At 42.5% G+C, this 17,817-nt stretch overlaps 1 protein-coding gene across 1 annotated transcript in view; it reads right to left on the bottom strand.

Moving 5' to 3' along the window:
• Nucleotides 1-9,015: 9,015 nt before the first annotated feature.
• HS6ST1 (heparan sulfate 6-O-sulfotransferase 1) overlaps nt 9,016-17,817 on the bottom strand; it is a 306,683-nt gene continuing 297,881 nt past the window's right edge. Inside the window, exon 2 of the mRNA XM_044669978.1 lies at nt 9,016-10,148. Coding sequence (XP_044525913.1) covers nt 9,440-10,148 — 709 coding nt within the window. The 3' untranslated portion in view covers nt 9,016-9,439. The remainder of the gene's footprint in view (nt 10,149-17,817) is intronic.

The following is a 17,817-nucleotide window of genomic DNA, read 5'->3' on the forward strand; positions in this document are numbered from 1 at the left end:
TCAATTATAAAAAGCAGATAATAATAGTACATACCTCCAGATTTTTGTGAGGCTAAAAGGTTTTTATTTTTAGAAAAATCAATGCTTGTTTCCTTCCAAAGAAAGGAAGAGATTGGACTAGACAATCTTTATTTTATCCTATTCTATTCTATTCTATTTTATTCTATTCTATTCTACTCTGTTCTATTCTATTCTATTCTACTCTACTCTGTTCTATTCTATTCTATTCTATTTTATTCTATTCTACTCTACTCTGTTCTATTCTATTCTATTCTACTCTGTTCTATTCTATTCTATCCTATTCTATTCTATTCTATTCTATTCTATTCTATATTCCATTCCATTCCATTCCATTCCATTCCATTCTATTCTATTCTATTCTATTTTTTAAACCCTTACCTTCCATCTTGGAATCAATACTGTGTATTGGCTACAAGGCAGAAGAATGGTAAGGGTAGGCAATGGGGGTCAAGTGACTTGCCCAGGGTCACACAGCTGGGAAGTGTCTGAGATCAGATTTAAACCTAGGACCTCCCGTCTCTAGGCCTGGCTCTCAATCCACTGAGCTGCCCAGCTGCCCCCAAGGACTAGACAATCTTAAAGGTCTCTTCCAACTCAAAATTCTCTAATCCGACAATCCTAACATCTTTGTTAAATTAGTGCGCAGTAATCTGAAAGGGAGAAAATCAGAAGGTACCAGAAGGAGGAGGCAGACCTCTCTGATGCCATAATTCTGTCCCTTCTGGCCTCTACACATAACCCTAACAGAATTCTTCGTAGGAGAAGAAGCCATTTCTCCATCAAGGTAGGTATCGCTCTTTCCAATCTTGGGATGATGCACTTTTGGCTAAACCATTCATCTTTGGCCCAAGCTCCCTTGTGATCAAAGGTAGAGATTTAGGAGACCTGCTGAGATTAAGGATCGGAAGAGGGTTTAATGGACTATCAGAAGTCTATTGGAAGAGGGATTGGACCCCTTGAGGGACTAAACACACAACTCTGGCTTTTAGCATCTAGTTGGAAACTGGAGCTAACTCTCCCTGTGCAAACAGATAAGGAGGCTGCAGGGGCTTTCCACTATCAATGGTCTTCCAGGATTCCTCAACCGGGAGGAGCCCTTCTGGAGTCTGGGACAAACTAGCTTGGGTTCAGAAGCAGTACTGAGGGCGGGTCTGGAACCCCAGATCCAGGGCTTGCATGTCAGATCTCTGTCACTAATTCCCTAATTAACTATCCGTAATTGGGCAAGTTGGTCTACTTGTCTGAGTTCTCATTTCCTCATCGGTCAATTGAGGATAAAAGAATTTGGACTATCTCACAGGGTCATTGGGAAGGAGAGGAGAGAGCAAATGAGATAATACTGAATAATTATTAGCGATTGTTGCAAGGATCGACTGAGATAATATATGTAAAATCTTTTGCTACTTTTTAAGTGCTGTATAAATACTAGTTATTACTATGATTATTTTTGTAATTTAAAATTATAATTGGGAAGATTTCTTTTTCTTAGACACTTGAAAGATTGACTTTATTGTGTCCAAATGTAAAAATATTTCTGAGGAGTTGAATGGAGCCATTCAAAAGTGGAGTCAATTTTTAAAAATTCCATTTTTTTTCAGGTTCTCCAAATGCTTTTTTACCGACATTTAACAAATCTTGGTTGAACTGAATTGAACGGTAACTTAAGAAATCTGGAGGGAGTAGAACAAATAAGAGGGATGCCAAGTTATAAGAAGTTTTAAAAGTCTCAGAAATAGTGACCTTTGATATTTATTGGAATTACATAATTGGAGGTTGGTCTTCTCTTTCCTGGCTGGTTCATCTCTTTGTTCTCAGAGAATAGAGGCTATCCCACTGTTATTTATTTTCTTTTTTAAAAATGCTTACCTTCATGGGGGCAGCTGGGTAGCTCAGTGGATTGAGAGACAGGCCTAGAGACAGGAGGTCCTAGGTTCGAATCTTACCTCAGTCACTTCCCAGCTGTGTGACCCTGGGCAAGTCACTTGACCCCCATTGCCTACCCTTACCACTCTTCTGCCTTGGAGCCAATACACAGTATTGACTCCAAGATAGAAAGTAAGGGTTTAAAACAATAAAACAATAAAAAAATAAAATGCTTCCCTTCCGTCTTAAAATCAATATTAAGTTTTGGTTTCAAGGCAGAAGAGTGGTAAAGGCTAAGCAGTTGGGGTTAAGTGACTTGCCCAGGGTCACACAGCTAGGAATTGTCTGAGGTCATATCTGAGGACCTTTTGTCTCTAGGCCTGGCTCTCTATTCTAACCCTCACCCTTCCCAGTTATTTCTTAAGGGTGTTTTGCCATGAGGACCAAGTGTTGGGCTAATTGGATTTGCAGGGATCTATTGGAAATCTGCTACCATATACTGGAATGATTGTTAGTCCTATTTTTTAGGATCCACTAGAAAAAAACCAGCAAATTTTCTTCTTTTTTTAAAGAATTTAATTGGACAGTCTATTGTTCCTCACAAGGAAGCCCAGTCTCATGTGGATGCTTTTTTCTTGCTAACACACAGAAGTGTTGTATTGCCTTATCCTTAGGAATACAAAGGCTAAAAGCTGGATAGATCTTGCATCCTTAAAATCCTGGTGCCACCCATTCACCCACAGCACATTATGGTAGTTCATAAAAGTCCATTTATTTCTGGTAGGCCTTTTCTTTTAAGTTTTGCTTAACTTGTGACATAAATCCAGAAGATTTATCTGAAATCCTCATGGACTATGGGTCCATGGGATTCGTTTTTCTTTTCTTTCTTTTTTTTTTTTTTCCCCTGTGTCCTAGAAAATTCAAGAAATCAGTTCTTGGTTTTGAATTCCTTTGTGGGACGTGCAGCCTCTTGGAGTGCTTCCCCCCACCCCCAAGTTTATTTTCCTTTTTAATTCATCTGGGTGAAAGGGAGAGGTAGAATTTTCCTTTGGTTTGCATTCTGACTTGGTAGGGTTCTACTAGGAGAAATTTCAGGTGTTCCCCCAGATCCTGAGGATCCAGAAGAGATTTATGTCTGGTTCTCCACTGGGGTTCCCTTCTGAGTGAAAAGGTTTCCTGGAGAGATTTGATGGGCTCTGGGTGTGAAAGGGACACCTGCAGAAGCTTCCATATCTCCACATGATAAAGAAAGTCGGGAAAGACTTTTTACCTGGCACTCTTTGGTTTCTGACTTTAGGGTGATGGGGTGACAAACAAGAAAATCAAGCCCCGCTTCTCAGAGGGAAAGCCCTGTTCTTTTGAGAAGGAAGGTTTGATTTTCTTTCTTTTTTTTTTTTTCTTTGCTTTTGGGATGGAGAAGGCCTTTTCTGTTTTGTTTAACTGTATCAGCATGTATTTGAAATACAAAATATTGATTTCCTGATCTCACTATGAACTGAGCCACTTGGATTTTGCTTGAGCTGCTCTGGAGATGATATTCAAAAAGGAGAATTTGTATACATTGGAGAGCTTTCCAGCACATACTAGGGGCTTAATAAATATGGTTGATGGCTTGATTTGGCACTTTGGATTTCACCAAATGAATTCCAATGGATTTGTTGGAAGATGACAAGAGTTAAGCTGGGTGAGTGGGTGGGAGGGAAGGAGAGTACAGAAGGGAGTTTCAGACTCCCCAAACCCAGTGACTAAAGCTCACAAGGATGTTCTCTGCTTCTTTGAGTGAGTTGTAGAACCAACCAATCATTCATTCAAAAATAGAAACTAGGGACAAACAACCTAGTTAATCAGGTTGGTAGTGACTGAAGTGCTTCGAGTCCCTGGATAAATCAGATGACAGAAACGTGCTGGGATTGGCTGAATTAGGTACCCCTCTTTTAAGAGATTCCAAGAAGCACATTCTACTTTTGCAATGCTCTGAGGAGTCAGATACTTGCATCCTACAACCAGAGGGCAATGGGGGGAAGCGGGGGACAGTGTAATCAGAGATAGCGTTGAATACAATAATTAAGGATTCGTCAATGTTATGCTTTACATTTTAATCTTGAAATAGGACTATTGAAAGGGAAAGTGCTAAATTCTCTCTGTTAATCAGACGGAAGGGGAAAACTATCTGTTTGGACCCTCGGCCTCCATCTGGGGTATCATTGCCCAGGTGTTGACAGCTGACTAAACCATACGCTGAAAGATACAGCCTCGAGAATGCTGGTCTTGCAAATCCCAACCTAAAATGTGCTGGCAAATGTTGTATGTTGTTGGTGGAGTAGCCAGCTCCTGAGCATTTTGGCTGTAACACAAGAGGACTGACAGAGGACACCACAGCCAGGATTCAATTTGAAGATTTATTTCATTTGCTAACATTCATTCTTGACCTAGACAAAAACAATTAGATTATTTTTTTGTTGTTGTTGAACCATTTTCTTATACAAGTAACCAAACAATTCCTTTTTAATGAACACAACTTTTTCTTTTTTTATTTTCTTTCTTTCTTTCTTTCTTTCTTTCTTTCTTTCTTTCTTTCTTTCTTTCTTTCTTTCTTTCTTTCTTTCTTTCTTTCTTTCTTTCTTTCTTTCTTTCTTAAGAAGCTATAAATAAATAAAAGCTTTAAATGTTACTGGGCTCAAGTTAAACAGTTTTAGTTTCAGAAAATGTCACAGACTCATTGCTCAGAAAACCCTGGCTTTCCTTTTGCTTAGCTCTAGGGGAGCAGTTAGGTCTTCTGGGCCTATGCTGGTCCTGGGTCTGGGACTGACTTTTTAACTTACTGGGTTTTTGAGTTTGCCCTCTCAGCATCCTCCTTGCCCCATGAATTCCCTGGCAGGTAAAGTCATCAGAAAGGGGGACTGAAAGGAGGAACTCCCCTTTTCCGTTGGATCATCCCTTATGTTTCTTAGATGACGCTGAAGGGAGAGGAAGTACAGGTGATGACTTCAATCAAAAGCCAACAGCATGAACTAAAAACTCGAGGACGGTCATTGGCAGTCGCCGGTATGCTCTGCCTCACGGGCACCCGAAATGGTGGTGACAGAAAGAGTAAGAAGCCTTTTTTTTTTTTTTTAAATTTCCAAATGCGAATGAAGAAACAGAAAAATCACCACTTTAAGGGCAATTAAAAATAAGTTAAAACATATTTCAATATGTACAAAACAAATCACGTGCTTCCAGCACTCTTTTCAAAGATCAGCCTTTCAGAGTACAGGTCTCTTGATTCAGTCCTTCGAGGGAGTGCCAGGCTTGGTGCAAAGAGGATTGCAAGAGAGCGACGCGGATGAAGCCTTCCACATCCGTACCCTGGCCAGTGGGCCTGGCAAAGAAGGTTCCTCCCTGAATGTGGGAGTAACACCAAGTGTAAAGCATGAGTGGGCCTCTACAGCCCACACTAATCTTGGTGAGAGATTCTGTCACTCTTCCAAAACCACAGCTGACCATTTTGATTAGAGCAATTCTCCATGAAGATTTTCAAAGCTAAACCACTGATTACTGGTTAGCCATTTAGAAGGGCCAACTCTTCTAAATTCACTCACAGAATTACCTTAATTTCTTGCATATGCCATGCACCCCCAAGCACATAATCCCCCCCGGCATGTAATCAGCACCCACCCAATCATCTCTGTCTGTGTGACATATCCAGCTTCTGATGTGCATTTTTAATTAGGCTGGCAGAAGTGGGCCAGAAAGGCAAGCCTCCCGATGCCCCCAGTGAACTGACTGTTTTTGTCAGGGCATGGAAGCCAGGAACCCATCCCATCTGATTCCTCTTATAAATAAAGGACAATAAAGTCCTGATACCAGGACATGTTGTACTAAAGCAAGAAATCAAACTAGGAGAAAAAAAAAGCTATCCCCTTCTCTTCAGTGATTTTTTTTACCTAGATATCTTAGTGAAAGTCAGGTCCTTTCTAACACCCCCTGGAGATCGAGGCTTGTTCTCCTTCTTCTTCCTCCCAACTCTTTTGGGGAGGTCCTGTCTGACTGTTTGACCCTGGGCCACTCCCTAAAAATTTCTGAAGGCCTCCCTCAATTGTATCATCTATCAAAAGAGGATTAAAAATACCATCTTCACAGGAGTGTCACGAGGATCACCTAATAGATGTGAAAGTACCCGAAATAGCTAAATATCACTATCATATTTTGATTCCACTCCATGGACTGTTGTCACAACCCACTCTGGAAACTCTGCCTTGTTTCCAAGAAACAAGGGGTGCTTGGTGTGTACCTAGAGAGCATGAAAATTCCAAGCCTTGTCTAGTGTTGGAGACTTTTGTGAAGCAAGGGGGGTCTGGGGCTTCTTCAGGGCTGGGGATACCCCCGGGACCTTGAAAGCATTTCTGGACCATCTGGTTGAAGGGTTGAAACCTCCAATGACTGGATCTGCTATAGAATGAAGGCTTTATCTCAGGCTGAGAGGGAAGAGGACATTCACTTGAGTTAATTGAAGACTGGAATGGATTGCTATCGAGGAAGCTCGGTTTTGGATTCTGATACTGGGCTAGGGTATTATTCCATGGGACCACCTTAGAGTGCCGGAGGACTGAGAATCCCTTCATTGATGCTTTCTTTCTATTGCTTTACTTTATAGAGTGACCAGAGTGGGTCCCAGGAACTTTGGAGAGAGGGAGATAGAAGGAAGTTGAAGAATCACTACAGGAAGAAAGGAGAGAGTAAAAAAAAAAAAAGATGGCAGTAGGAAAGAAGTAAAAAGGACTGGAGGGAAACAATGGAAAATGGAGACCTGGAGACCAAGTGTAAGGTGAGAAAGGAAAGAGGGAGTGAGTGAAAGCAAGAAGAATGAAGGAAGAAAAAAAGGACACAGGAAGGGGTACAATAAGGAGGTGGAAGACTTGGGTAGTAATACTGTTTTGGGAGCTTGGTCAGTGGATTGGGAAAGGGACTAGGGTGGGAATGACAATGAATGGGTTTAATGGATGGGAAAATTGGTTCTAAAATAGTATTCATCAGAAAGCAGAGACATACCAGGGTCCAAAGCATCACACTGGAATCTGTTAGGGAGGTGCTCAACAAATGTTCATTAGAGGATGGCCCTTTAAAACAGGAGGAGGGATTTTAAGAGGCTGAGAGTAAAACTCTCCAGGCTTCAGGTTAGTTGAACTTCTGAGCACCAAGAATTAGCCCTAAACTCACTCTTTCCGGTACTAACCTCTGTGGGTGGAACATTTTCTAAAATACTAGTCCTGCCTCATTTAGAGGTGTGTGGACGACTTAATGGGATCCTTCTTTCCTGACTAAGGGTCTTGTAGGGCCTCAAGGACATTGCTCTGAACATCCACTCAAATTGCCGATGTTGAGAGAGACAGAGACAGAGACAGAGACAGAAAGAGGGACACAGAGAGAGAGAGAAGGTGTAGGGGAACTGGGCTGTATACAAAATGAGCTCAGGACAGCCCTTAAAAATTATTTCCTTGAGTAAAGTCCTTTCTTTGTACCAGCACTTTCCTTGTAGTTTGCATTCCTTTCATCTAAAGGAAAACAGCAGTCATTGCCCTTTCCTTCCTCTCCATCCTACAAAAGAATTCTGGTTAAGTGAGGGTCCTAGAGTTGAGCTGTAGTTAACTGAGGTTTAAGAAATTTATTTTTTGTTAACTGAGGTTTCACTCCATTTTTCTATGGAGGCTGTAAGACAAATAAGCAATGTGAAAACAACTGGAGTTTGAGGCTTGGGACAGAGATTTGACTGGGGTCACATCCTGAGTCCTTTAGCAAATCTCCAAACGTGAGGGAGGGCTTTCATAAAGTCTTTTCCACAGTGTTGGGCACACTCAGGGGATGCTTCCATCCCGGGTAGGATAGAGGCCTCATTCTTGCTCTGTCCTGTCCATTTAGGCAGCAACATCTCCACATTGGTCAATTGGTTCCACATACTGGCATGCTGGTTGGGATGTTGGATGGAGATTCCAAAGCCACAGATTCCAGGAGTAAAAGCAGGGACACAAAAGCAGGATTTGGTGCTGGCTGGACTTGGAGGGGTGAGAGCTGCTATGTAAAAATAGCTCAGGGGGCCAGACTTTGAGGGCCCCTTTCTTTCCTATATCACAGGCATGCTTCCAGCGTTGGAACATACAACTGCCTTCCTCTAATCATAGTCTACCTTCCATAATAGTTCAGTTCCAGGGAGTAATTAATTTAAATCTAATACTTAAAATGATCTCCCTCCCCAAATCGTTTCTGTGTCAATACATACGTGATTAGTAGAGTAGCAAAAATACCCAAGTGGTTTGGAAAATGTGGATTTAGATAGCTGGAAATGGGCAGGAATCTGTTGCTGGTCCCCTTTAGACAGGCATCCAAATCCAATTGGAGATTCTGATTTTTAAGCAAGAGAAAGAAATCTGACTCCTTCTTTGGGGGAATGGGGGATGATCCAATGGCATTTGGGGCTGGCCGGACTCATGCCAAAGACCCAACACTTGTCATTTCCCTTCTTCCTGTGGCTTTTTTTTCTTTCTGAAAATTAGCCTTTTATTTATTTTCCCATGGCTTTCTTATTGCATTATTCTCTAAGTAAAAAGGCTGTTAAGTCGTCAGGCAAAATTTGGAAGCCAAGGATGGGCCAAAGGAGGACAACTGCAGGGAAAACATTTAAGGTAATTCAAAAGAAATAATTGTTTCCATGGCTAAGGATACCTGGCCTCCTAAAAATTTCAGACAGTCACAGGTAATAAAGGCATGGGTGATGGTTTGTCTCAGACCAGAGTCTCTTCCGAGTTTGGAGTGAGATGGTCCCTGTGGCCCCTGGGAAGAATCTGCCTGATGCATTCAAACAAAACAAAACCCTGGTATTTTGAGCTTTAAGGCTGTTCCTAGAGAAGGGAAGAGATAATGGGTGTCCCTGTGGAATCAGATTTGGTTTCTCTCTCCTATGCTCTGAAGATGACCTCTGGGTTGGTGAGTAAGATGTTTGGGGCCCCCTGGCATGGCGTATGTATCCTTACATGATCCCCTGCATGTCTCCTCCCCCCTAGGAGCCCTCCCTGCCTTATCTTTATTTTCCTCCTTGTGGTTGGGTGAACCTTAGCGGCAGCTGCCCACTTTTTTTTTTTGTCAACTTTCTTTTTCTTTCCTAAAAGCTATGGCTGCTTTCTCTCTTCCACAGGCCTTGGAGCTCAGGGCATGGATGCAAACAAAGGACCTCGAGCTTCTTCTGGGCCTGGGCCACCTGGTCCGAGACTTTGGGTGTGGAGTGCTTCCCTGGTGGTTCTGTGTTAAGTACGAGCTGGCTGTGACCCATTTAAAATTTGCCTTTATTTATTTTTCAATAATGTCCGGCCTTGTAGAAACAGTAAAAAGCCACGTTTCCCATTCCCTCCCGCCCCCCTGCCCCGTCATGTATTTTTCAGACACATCTACCTTCTGTTAAACAGACTTGGGATTTTTTAAATAAAGTTTTGTGGGTTTCCATCGCGTCCCCCCTCCCCCCCACAACTGCGTGGCCCCCTGGGTGAGAATCTTGGGTGCTGTCCAGTAGAAAAGGCTCCCGGGGCTACCACTTCTCTATGATATGGCTCATGTAGTCTTCGGTGGGCAAGCGTCCCTGCTCCTCCGCCTCTTCCTTGGGAAGGGCCTCGCTGGACCGGTGGAGGAGCCTTTCCTCCCGGTTTTTAATCCTCTGCTCCATCCTCTCCAGCTGCCGCTTGTACTGGTAGCGCTGCTGGAAGAGGTCCTTGGCGTAGTCGTAGAGCTGCACGTCCAGGTCGTTGAGCTCCTCGATCCTGCGAATGGTGTCGCCGTCGGCCTCGACGCCTCCCGCCCTTGTGCTGTTGTACTGCATGAAGGGCCGGATGAACTTCAGGTTGAAAGTCCTCTCAAACAGGTACTGCGTCTTCCTCTGGAATTCCGTCAGGCCGAAGAAGGCCATGTCCCGCAGGTTCTTCTTTGCGCTCTCCAGGAGGACCTGGGCCCGCTTGTTCTCCGGGATGAAGGACATGTTGTAGCAGCCCACCAGGCTCAGGTCGGCCAGCATGCGGACCTGGCGGTTGTTGGCCAAGTTGTAGGGGCAGTCCATGAACTCCTGGAGGGTGCAGCCCGACCAGTCCGTACCCTCGTAGCACGGGGGCAACTCCTCCGGCGTTGGGGTCCGCCCATCACACATGTGCAGGGAGGTCTTCCACGTGGCGCCGCGCTGCACGTGACGCCACTCGCTCAGATATCGCGAGACCGGGTCTCTCAGCAGCGTGATATAGTAGAACTTTCTGGAAAGAGACAAGAACAAAAGGAGAAGCCTCAGAGTCAGGTGGCCAGTGACCTTCCAGTATGACTGACTGACTGGGCGGAGCCTTAAATGAATGGAGTCAGGGATCTGCCTTACCTGGAAGAGTCTGTCTATAAAAACAATTGAGATTCCCTGCCGACCATGACGGGCCTCTGATGGCCCTTTCTAGCTGAGGTCAATTTTTTTTTAAAAACCCTTAACTTTTATGTTTGGCTCCCAAGTGGACAAGGGGTACGGGTGGGCAATGGGGGTCAAGTGACCTGCCCAGGATCACACAGCTGGGAAGTGTCTGAGGCCGGATTTGAACCTAGGACCTCCCGTCTCTGGGCCTGACTCTCAATCCACTGAGCTTATCCGGCTGCCCCTGAGGTCAATTCTTAATAGTATCCCCCACTGAAATTCTGACCTTCCTCCAGCTTTCCTTTTAAGGTTTTATCTGGGACTCAATTCTTCCATTCAGAGATTATGGTGGTCTGTATGCTTTCTTTTCCCCTCTTGTTCTTACCTGACTTAAACTTTATACTTTGGAGTTAGTCTTTATTAAAAATGCCTTTTACTATATAGTACTTTGTTCTACAAAGTGTAATTGTAATATAACACGACTGGTTTTTTAAAAAAACACAACCCACCAGATCAAACCAGCTTTGTGGAAATCACTGAACTTTTCTGGGTCCATTTTCTTCATTTGTAAAATGAGAGCTTCAAAGGTTCCCTTTCAGCTCCATTACACACACACACACACACACACACACACACACACACACACACACACACACACACACAAATGTTTCTCTTCTAGGAACTTGGAGAGATACAAGTATGGTGGCCTTTGTGCTAGGCTAGAGTAGAATGAGAGTGGGGTAGAGAGCTAGGAGAACTTGAGGTCGACTGAGGAGCGTAGGTTAGGGAAAAGAATACAGAGGCCTGGTTTCCAGGGTGTTTCCTTTCTAATAAGGAAGCATCCACCAAGAATGGACCACCACTGGCCAAATTTATACTTTCTTCAGGAATTGTTCCAAATCCCCAGAATAGACCATTCCTCTAAGATGCCAAAAAGCACCACACACAGTCTAGTAAAGAAACATTTGAAGAAGAGGAAAAAATAACTGAAGACTTTCCCCTTTCCCCCCAGCTCTAAACTCGTCTTTCTCCCCTCTCTCCTCTAAACAGCAGCCTGTAATAATGATTCATCTCTCCTGCCTGGGATGCTGCAATGATTTATATAAACAGTGCTAAGAAAGCACTAACAGATGGGGATAAAATATGACAGAGGAGAGACACAGGCCTCAATGATGGATACCAGATGTTCACACGACAGACACTGATGCTAAACACTGTCGACGGTTTCCCACTCATATGCAGCGATGGAGACGGTTCCTTCCGCTAATGTAACTCAGAAGCGGCCGTCTACTCTCCCCCTCCCTACCCCTATCACTTACAACCCAGAATGCGGCTGGCAAAGAAATTCTTGGAAGCTCCCAAAGAAAACGTGAGGCAGCTGGTGGCACAGTGGACAGAAAGCCGGGCCTGCACTTGGGAAGGCCTGAGTTCAAATTCAGCCTCAGACACCGGCTAGTTGTATAACCCTGGGCATATCAATTAATCTCTGTTCGTTTCCATTTCCTCACCTCTAAAATGAGAGTAAAAATAGTACCTACCTTCCAGAGTTGTTGTGAGGATAAAACAGTCAATATTTGCAAAGCACTTAGCATGGTGCCTAGTAGATGCTCTCTTTGTCTCTGTCTGTCTGCCTGTCTCTCAAACTCTTTATCTTCTATCTTAGAATTGATTCTAAGGTAGAAGAGCGGTAAAGGTTAGGCAATGAGGTTTAAGTGACTTGCCCAGGGCCACATAGCTAGGAATTGTCTGAGGCCAGATTGAACCCAGGACCTCCCATCTCTAGGCTGGCTCTCTATCCACTGAGCTAACTATCTGCCTCTAGAAGCTCTCTCTTTATAATATATGTGTATATATTATAAACTATATTTCTATAATATATATATTCCCTCCTAAACTGAGTCCTCAGATGTTGGCGTAAAATCAGGCCTAGCTGACAAGCTCAAACTTTCATTTTTGCTTCATCAAAAGATGGACATGCCCATATCTCCTCCAAGGATTAGAGGGGGGGATGGAGTCACCAGCAAAGCACCAGAGACATCAGGCCCCTAAGGGCTAAAGGAGCAAATGGGGATTTATTGGCCTCAGTTATCCAGTATTTAAGCCAATCATCAGTGTGTCAGTTGACAAGTACTTCCTATGTGTTGGACTTTGTGCAAAGAGGGGGAGACAGAAAGAATAATAGCAAAAACATGGTTCCTGGCCGCATGGAGCTTCCATTCTAATGCTGAGATGCCATGTAAATCAATAGGAATGCAAGACATGTTACATATCTTATATATCAGTACAGACACCCATCTGTCTTATATTACCTGGTGCTTTACATGCTATCTCCCTCATCAGGATGTGAGCTCCATCCAGGCTATATATGCACATATTTACACAGACACACTCAGACACACACACACACACACACACACACACACACACACACACACACGTATACTCCATAATGGTCTCTTCTAGCATGAGAGGAGGGTTCGATCGTAGAGCCAGAAAGGATTTTTGGGGCAGCTTAGTGGCTCAGTGGATAGAGGGCCAGACTTAGAGATGGAAGATGCTGATTTCAAATCAGGCCTCAGACATGTCCTAGCTGTGTCACTTAACCCCAATTGCCTAGCCCTTACTGCTCTTCTGCCTTGGAACTCATACTTAATATTGATTCTAATAAAGTAAGAGTTAAAAAATATAAAAAATAAATAAATGGAGTGGATAGAGCGCCAGGTCTAGAGATGGGAAATCCTAAGTTCAAATCTGGCCTCAGACATTTCCTAGTGGTGAGACCCTAAACAAGTCATTTAACCCCATTCTAAGACAAGGTAAAGGTTTAAAAAAATAGTATTTTCTTTTTTTCTTCAATTACATGGAAAAAAAACCCACCAATTTTTTAACCATTTTTTTTTAAAGATTTGAGCCAAATTCTCATCCCCTCTCCCCACTTCCTGAGATGGCAAGGATTTTGACATAGATTTTACATGTGTAACAGGGTAAAACATCTTTCCATATTAATCATTTTGTAAAATAGAATTCAACCAACCAAAAGAAAAGTGAAGACATAAAGCAGAAAAAAAAGAGCAAGGGGAATAGGGAAGGAGATCCAAATGTGGTTCAGGATGCTACAGTACACCGCCCCTCCCCCAAAAGCCTGCCAGGGTCTACAAGGACAAATGGCTTTCTTTAAGATCTTTTGTGGGCAAGACAGATTTAAGTGTTTCCTTTGCCAGCCTCCTGTCCCTCCCAGTGCCTTTAAAAAAATACAATTTTAAATCAATTATATGTAATAAATTTCCACACAAGTCCTCCAAAGTTCTATGATCCATATTGTCTCCCTCCCTCCTTCCCTCACCTCTCTTCATCCCCTTCATGACTATAAAAGCTCTAGTGAACCAGTGACATTTTCTATACTCACACACTTCCTCTATTAATTTACTGAAATTTCATCCTGCTCAACAAAATCCTCCCCCTTCCCTTTGCTTTCAGCTGTTAATCTGACTTCAGTGAAGCATTTCAGTTGTAGTTTTTGCATTACAATTCACAAACCAAAAAGAATGATTCTCACCTTGTGAGATTCCCCTCAGCAGTTCCCATTCAAAAAGTCCCAAAAGAAGAAGAATCCTGGACCAGACCTTCTCACAAGCTAGTGCTTCCTGGGCTTTTCCCTATTCCCTTTGCAGTTTCCATCAGGCTCAGCCATAGATTCCAAGAGGGGTGATTCTTCTCTCTAATGCCTGGCTGATTCTCAGGGCAAAACTGAGTAGTGGACAAATTCTGGGTCCTTCAGCCAGCCCCTGCTGTGACACTCTTGTGGCTTCTTTGGCTACTCTCAGCTCCCCTAGCAGATAACTTCCTGACTCTCATTCTCCCAGGACCCTGCCTGTAGGATGTTCTCAATTGGGCAGCAATGGTCAGAGCACAGGGTTTAGAATCCCAAGACTACTCCACCCCCACCATCAATAATAGCCAACTGTGCTAAATGCTTTACAATTTTTTTACAGATGAGGAAACTGAGGCAGAGATGAAGTGACTTGCCCGAGTCACACAGCTAACAAGTGTGTAAGCCCAGATCTGAATTCAGCTCTCTCTGAGTTTCTTTCAGTATACTATCCACTGTACTACATAGCTGCCCAAGTTCTAGTCAACTTGGTCTGAAGCCTTGTTGCCATCTTTGATTCTTCTCCCTTCCTTAAAATCAAATCACTTGATAAAGTTCTATTAATGTGACTGACAGCCTATAGATTTAGATTTTGACCTGGAAGGGGCCAGAGAGGTCTTTGTGGTCAACTTCCTCATTTTATAGGAAAGAAACAGAACAGAGAGGAAAGGGACATAGCTCCTGAGTGTTTGAGGCAGGATTCAAACTCGAGTCTTGTCACAAGATCATGGATTTAGAGCCAGGAAAGAAGAGCATCTAGTTTAACCTCTTCATTTTAGAGATGAAAACACTGACATCCAGAGGTGAAATGACTTGCCCAAAGTGACATAAGCATTCAGAGGGAGAGCTGGACCATCTGTTGACAAATTCATCATGGTGCTTTGTAAACATTAAGGCACAATATAAATATAAGCTATTACACAGAAAAAGGATTTCTTCTCTAGTCTGGGAGAGAAGATGCACAAAGAGAGAGAATCCTACTAAGGCAGCACAGAATCATGGGCTAAATAGAGAAGAAAAATGCTAAAGCAAATCCTTAAAGGTTGTTTCTATTTCCATGCTGTCTAGCCTTTGAGCTGGTGACAGGGCTCATACTTTTGTTCTAAAACGATTTCTTCTAAGCTTGGTCTGGAATTTGATGATTAAGTCTACATTTCCCTTCCAGTCTCCTTTATGAGATTTTAGTCTTTGATCATGATCTTTCTCAACCTTTCTCATTCCAGGCTGAATTACTGAAGAGGCTTTTGGTTTCTCCTCTTAGAACAATTCAGCCTTTTCTCTCGTACTTCTTGGGTAGTTTAGTCATTGTAAAGGTCAGAAAACTGAGGCCCACAGAAATTAAGTAGCTTATTTAGTCAGTCTACCAAAATCAGACTTGTGGTCCTACTGGAGGAGGCACTCAATGTACAATTCCCACCCTGCTTCAGTGTGAAGGATGGGATTAATACCTTGGGATTCAATGGTTTATTTTGGATCTTGAGATAGTAAGCATCGAAATGCCACTGTTAGCTTCTTAATTTCCCGCTCTATTTTAAGGATAGTAACAGGATGATAAAGCCAATTGTAACTGAGCAGAGAAGTACCACCTCCTACATTGCAATATTTCCTCAGCAACCTTGTCTTGATTATTCCTGAGAGTATGCAAAGAGAAGGCATGGGGAATTAGATGCTTGGTGAATTTTTGCTGAGCAGATATAAACAAATGCCAAATGTATGGGGACTATGCCCACTTTTGAGGTCAAGGTCATATACAGATCATAAGAGATCAGAGCTTTGAAGAGACATGGAGGTTATTTGGGCCAATTCCCCCTTTTCAAACAAAACAAAAACCCTGACCTTTTGTCTCAGAATCAGTACAGTGTATTGGTTCCAAGGCAGAAGAGTGATAAGGGCTAGGCAATTTGGGGTTAAGTGACTTGCCCAGGGTCACAGAGCTAGAAAGAGAGAACTTGTTTCTTTAATATTTTGATAACTACATTTTTACGTAATTGATCTCCTTTGCAGTATTATATATTTTATTCCATACATTTAAAAACATTATTCTGAGAAGAGGTCCACAGGTGCCAGTCCAGGCCACAAAATAACTCTTGCTGTAAAGGCCCAACCTAACTATAGGCTGGGGGTGGTTTGGACTGTTTGATTTCAGAAGGTTCAGAGGGTTTAAAGCTGAATTCTACTCTTGACTGATTGGTACTTATTCACCTCTCATTTCCCTTGGTCTAAAATATATAGCATCCAGTCCTTAAATCACCCAGGAACTCAGCCCATAGATAAAGCCCCAGGGTAAGCCCTGTCTTTCCTGAGAGCAAGGGAAGGCCACCAGCCCCACAAAATACTCTCAGAAACTAAGTCAGCTCTGTCTCTGGGTCCCAGCTCACTCTCCAGGGTCTTCTTTAGAGTACATTAACTTCCCCTTCCCCCCACAAATCAGGCTAATTTTAGTGTTTTAAGGCAGTTAACAATCCTGTTTACAGTAGCTTTTTCATTGTTTTATCCCAGCCTAGCACTTTAAGAATGTTATTACCTTCTGCTCTTAACAACTCACATTTATTTATATAGCATCTTATGGCATTAAAATTTTACTGTTTGAAACTCACAGTGGCCTTTTAGTGATTCTGTTTTTTTTTAAGTCTTTCCTTCCCAGAACTTTTAAGTTTCTATTTATGAAAAGAAAACGAGGCCCAATTATTTTAGCTTTGTTTTATCTTCAGAACTATGCTGCTTTTTTTTTTTTCAAAGTACTGATGGGATTTTTAGTTTCTCCTCTTATCTATCTGGATTCTTACCTACCAAAGAAGAAGCAATATGGGGTGGGAAAAAGAGACTGTATTTGGAGGCAGAGGAATTGCGTCTGTATCCTGGTAGGTCTCACTTAATCTCAGTTTCCTTCTCGGTAAAATGAGGGATGAGGGGGTTAGGCCAGATGATCTGTTAGCTTCCTTTTGGCACTAAGATGATTTTACTAGTAGATTTATGATTTACTAGTGGACCTAACTTAAAGCTGTTTTGGGGAACATAACTCATTAAAAGTAGGATGGAATATTAATTGCAATGACCAAAATGGATTCTGGAGAACAGATGTTGAAAAATACTGCTCTCATCTTGAGAGAGATGTGGGAGCCTATGGACATGAAATGCTGAATACAGTTAGATTTGATTCTTTAGTTCATTACTTACGTGCGCCCCTCCCCATAGATTTCTATGGAAAAGTAGAGCCAGAAATGACTTAAGGTATAAAAAACAATGCACCAAGAATTTTTTAAAGGGTTGTATATTAAGAAATAAAAGATAATCCTATGGTATAGTTCTCCCTCAACAAATAAGAAACCACCACAGATTCTTTGTATTACAGTTCAAGCTATAGATGGTGGATTTCTAAACCAGGATAAAGAAAGTAGCAATGAAGATGTCTAAATGATATTTTTTGTGGTTATCTTCCAGGTGACAGACTTTCCCCTACCTGGGGCTTAATTAAGTCTGTGGATTTATCAAAGGCTAACTCTAACCCTGACAACAGAATAATGTTGAAATGTTGCCTCTATTTATTACTAGCAAGCCATGATTAGACTTTGGGCAAATCACAAGCCCTCTGTGCCTCATTTTCCTCATCCATAAAATCAGAGGGTTAGCCTGGGAATTTTGATTTCCTTCTGGCTCTGGATCCTATGAGCTCAGACACATTCTCTTCTGTCATCCCGAGGGAATTAGGACAGCCAAATGGTCAATTGTGGGAATTGAGTGAACCACACTGATTCTATCTTGTGACTTAATTCTGGAGCTAGCCTAGTTTTTGTTCAATTATGGGTGTAGTACAATTTTTGTCTTGTAAGAAAACTTTATTCTATTGTGGGAATTGGGAGAAAACAATATTTGTTTGAAC

This window comes from Gracilinanus agilis, chromosome 3 (genome assembly GCF_016433145.1).
Source record: "Gracilinanus agilis isolate LMUSP501 chromosome 3, AgileGrace, whole genome shotgun sequence".
Classification (NCBI taxonomy): Eukaryota; Metazoa; Chordata; class Mammalia; order Didelphimorphia; family Didelphidae; genus Gracilinanus; species Gracilinanus agilis.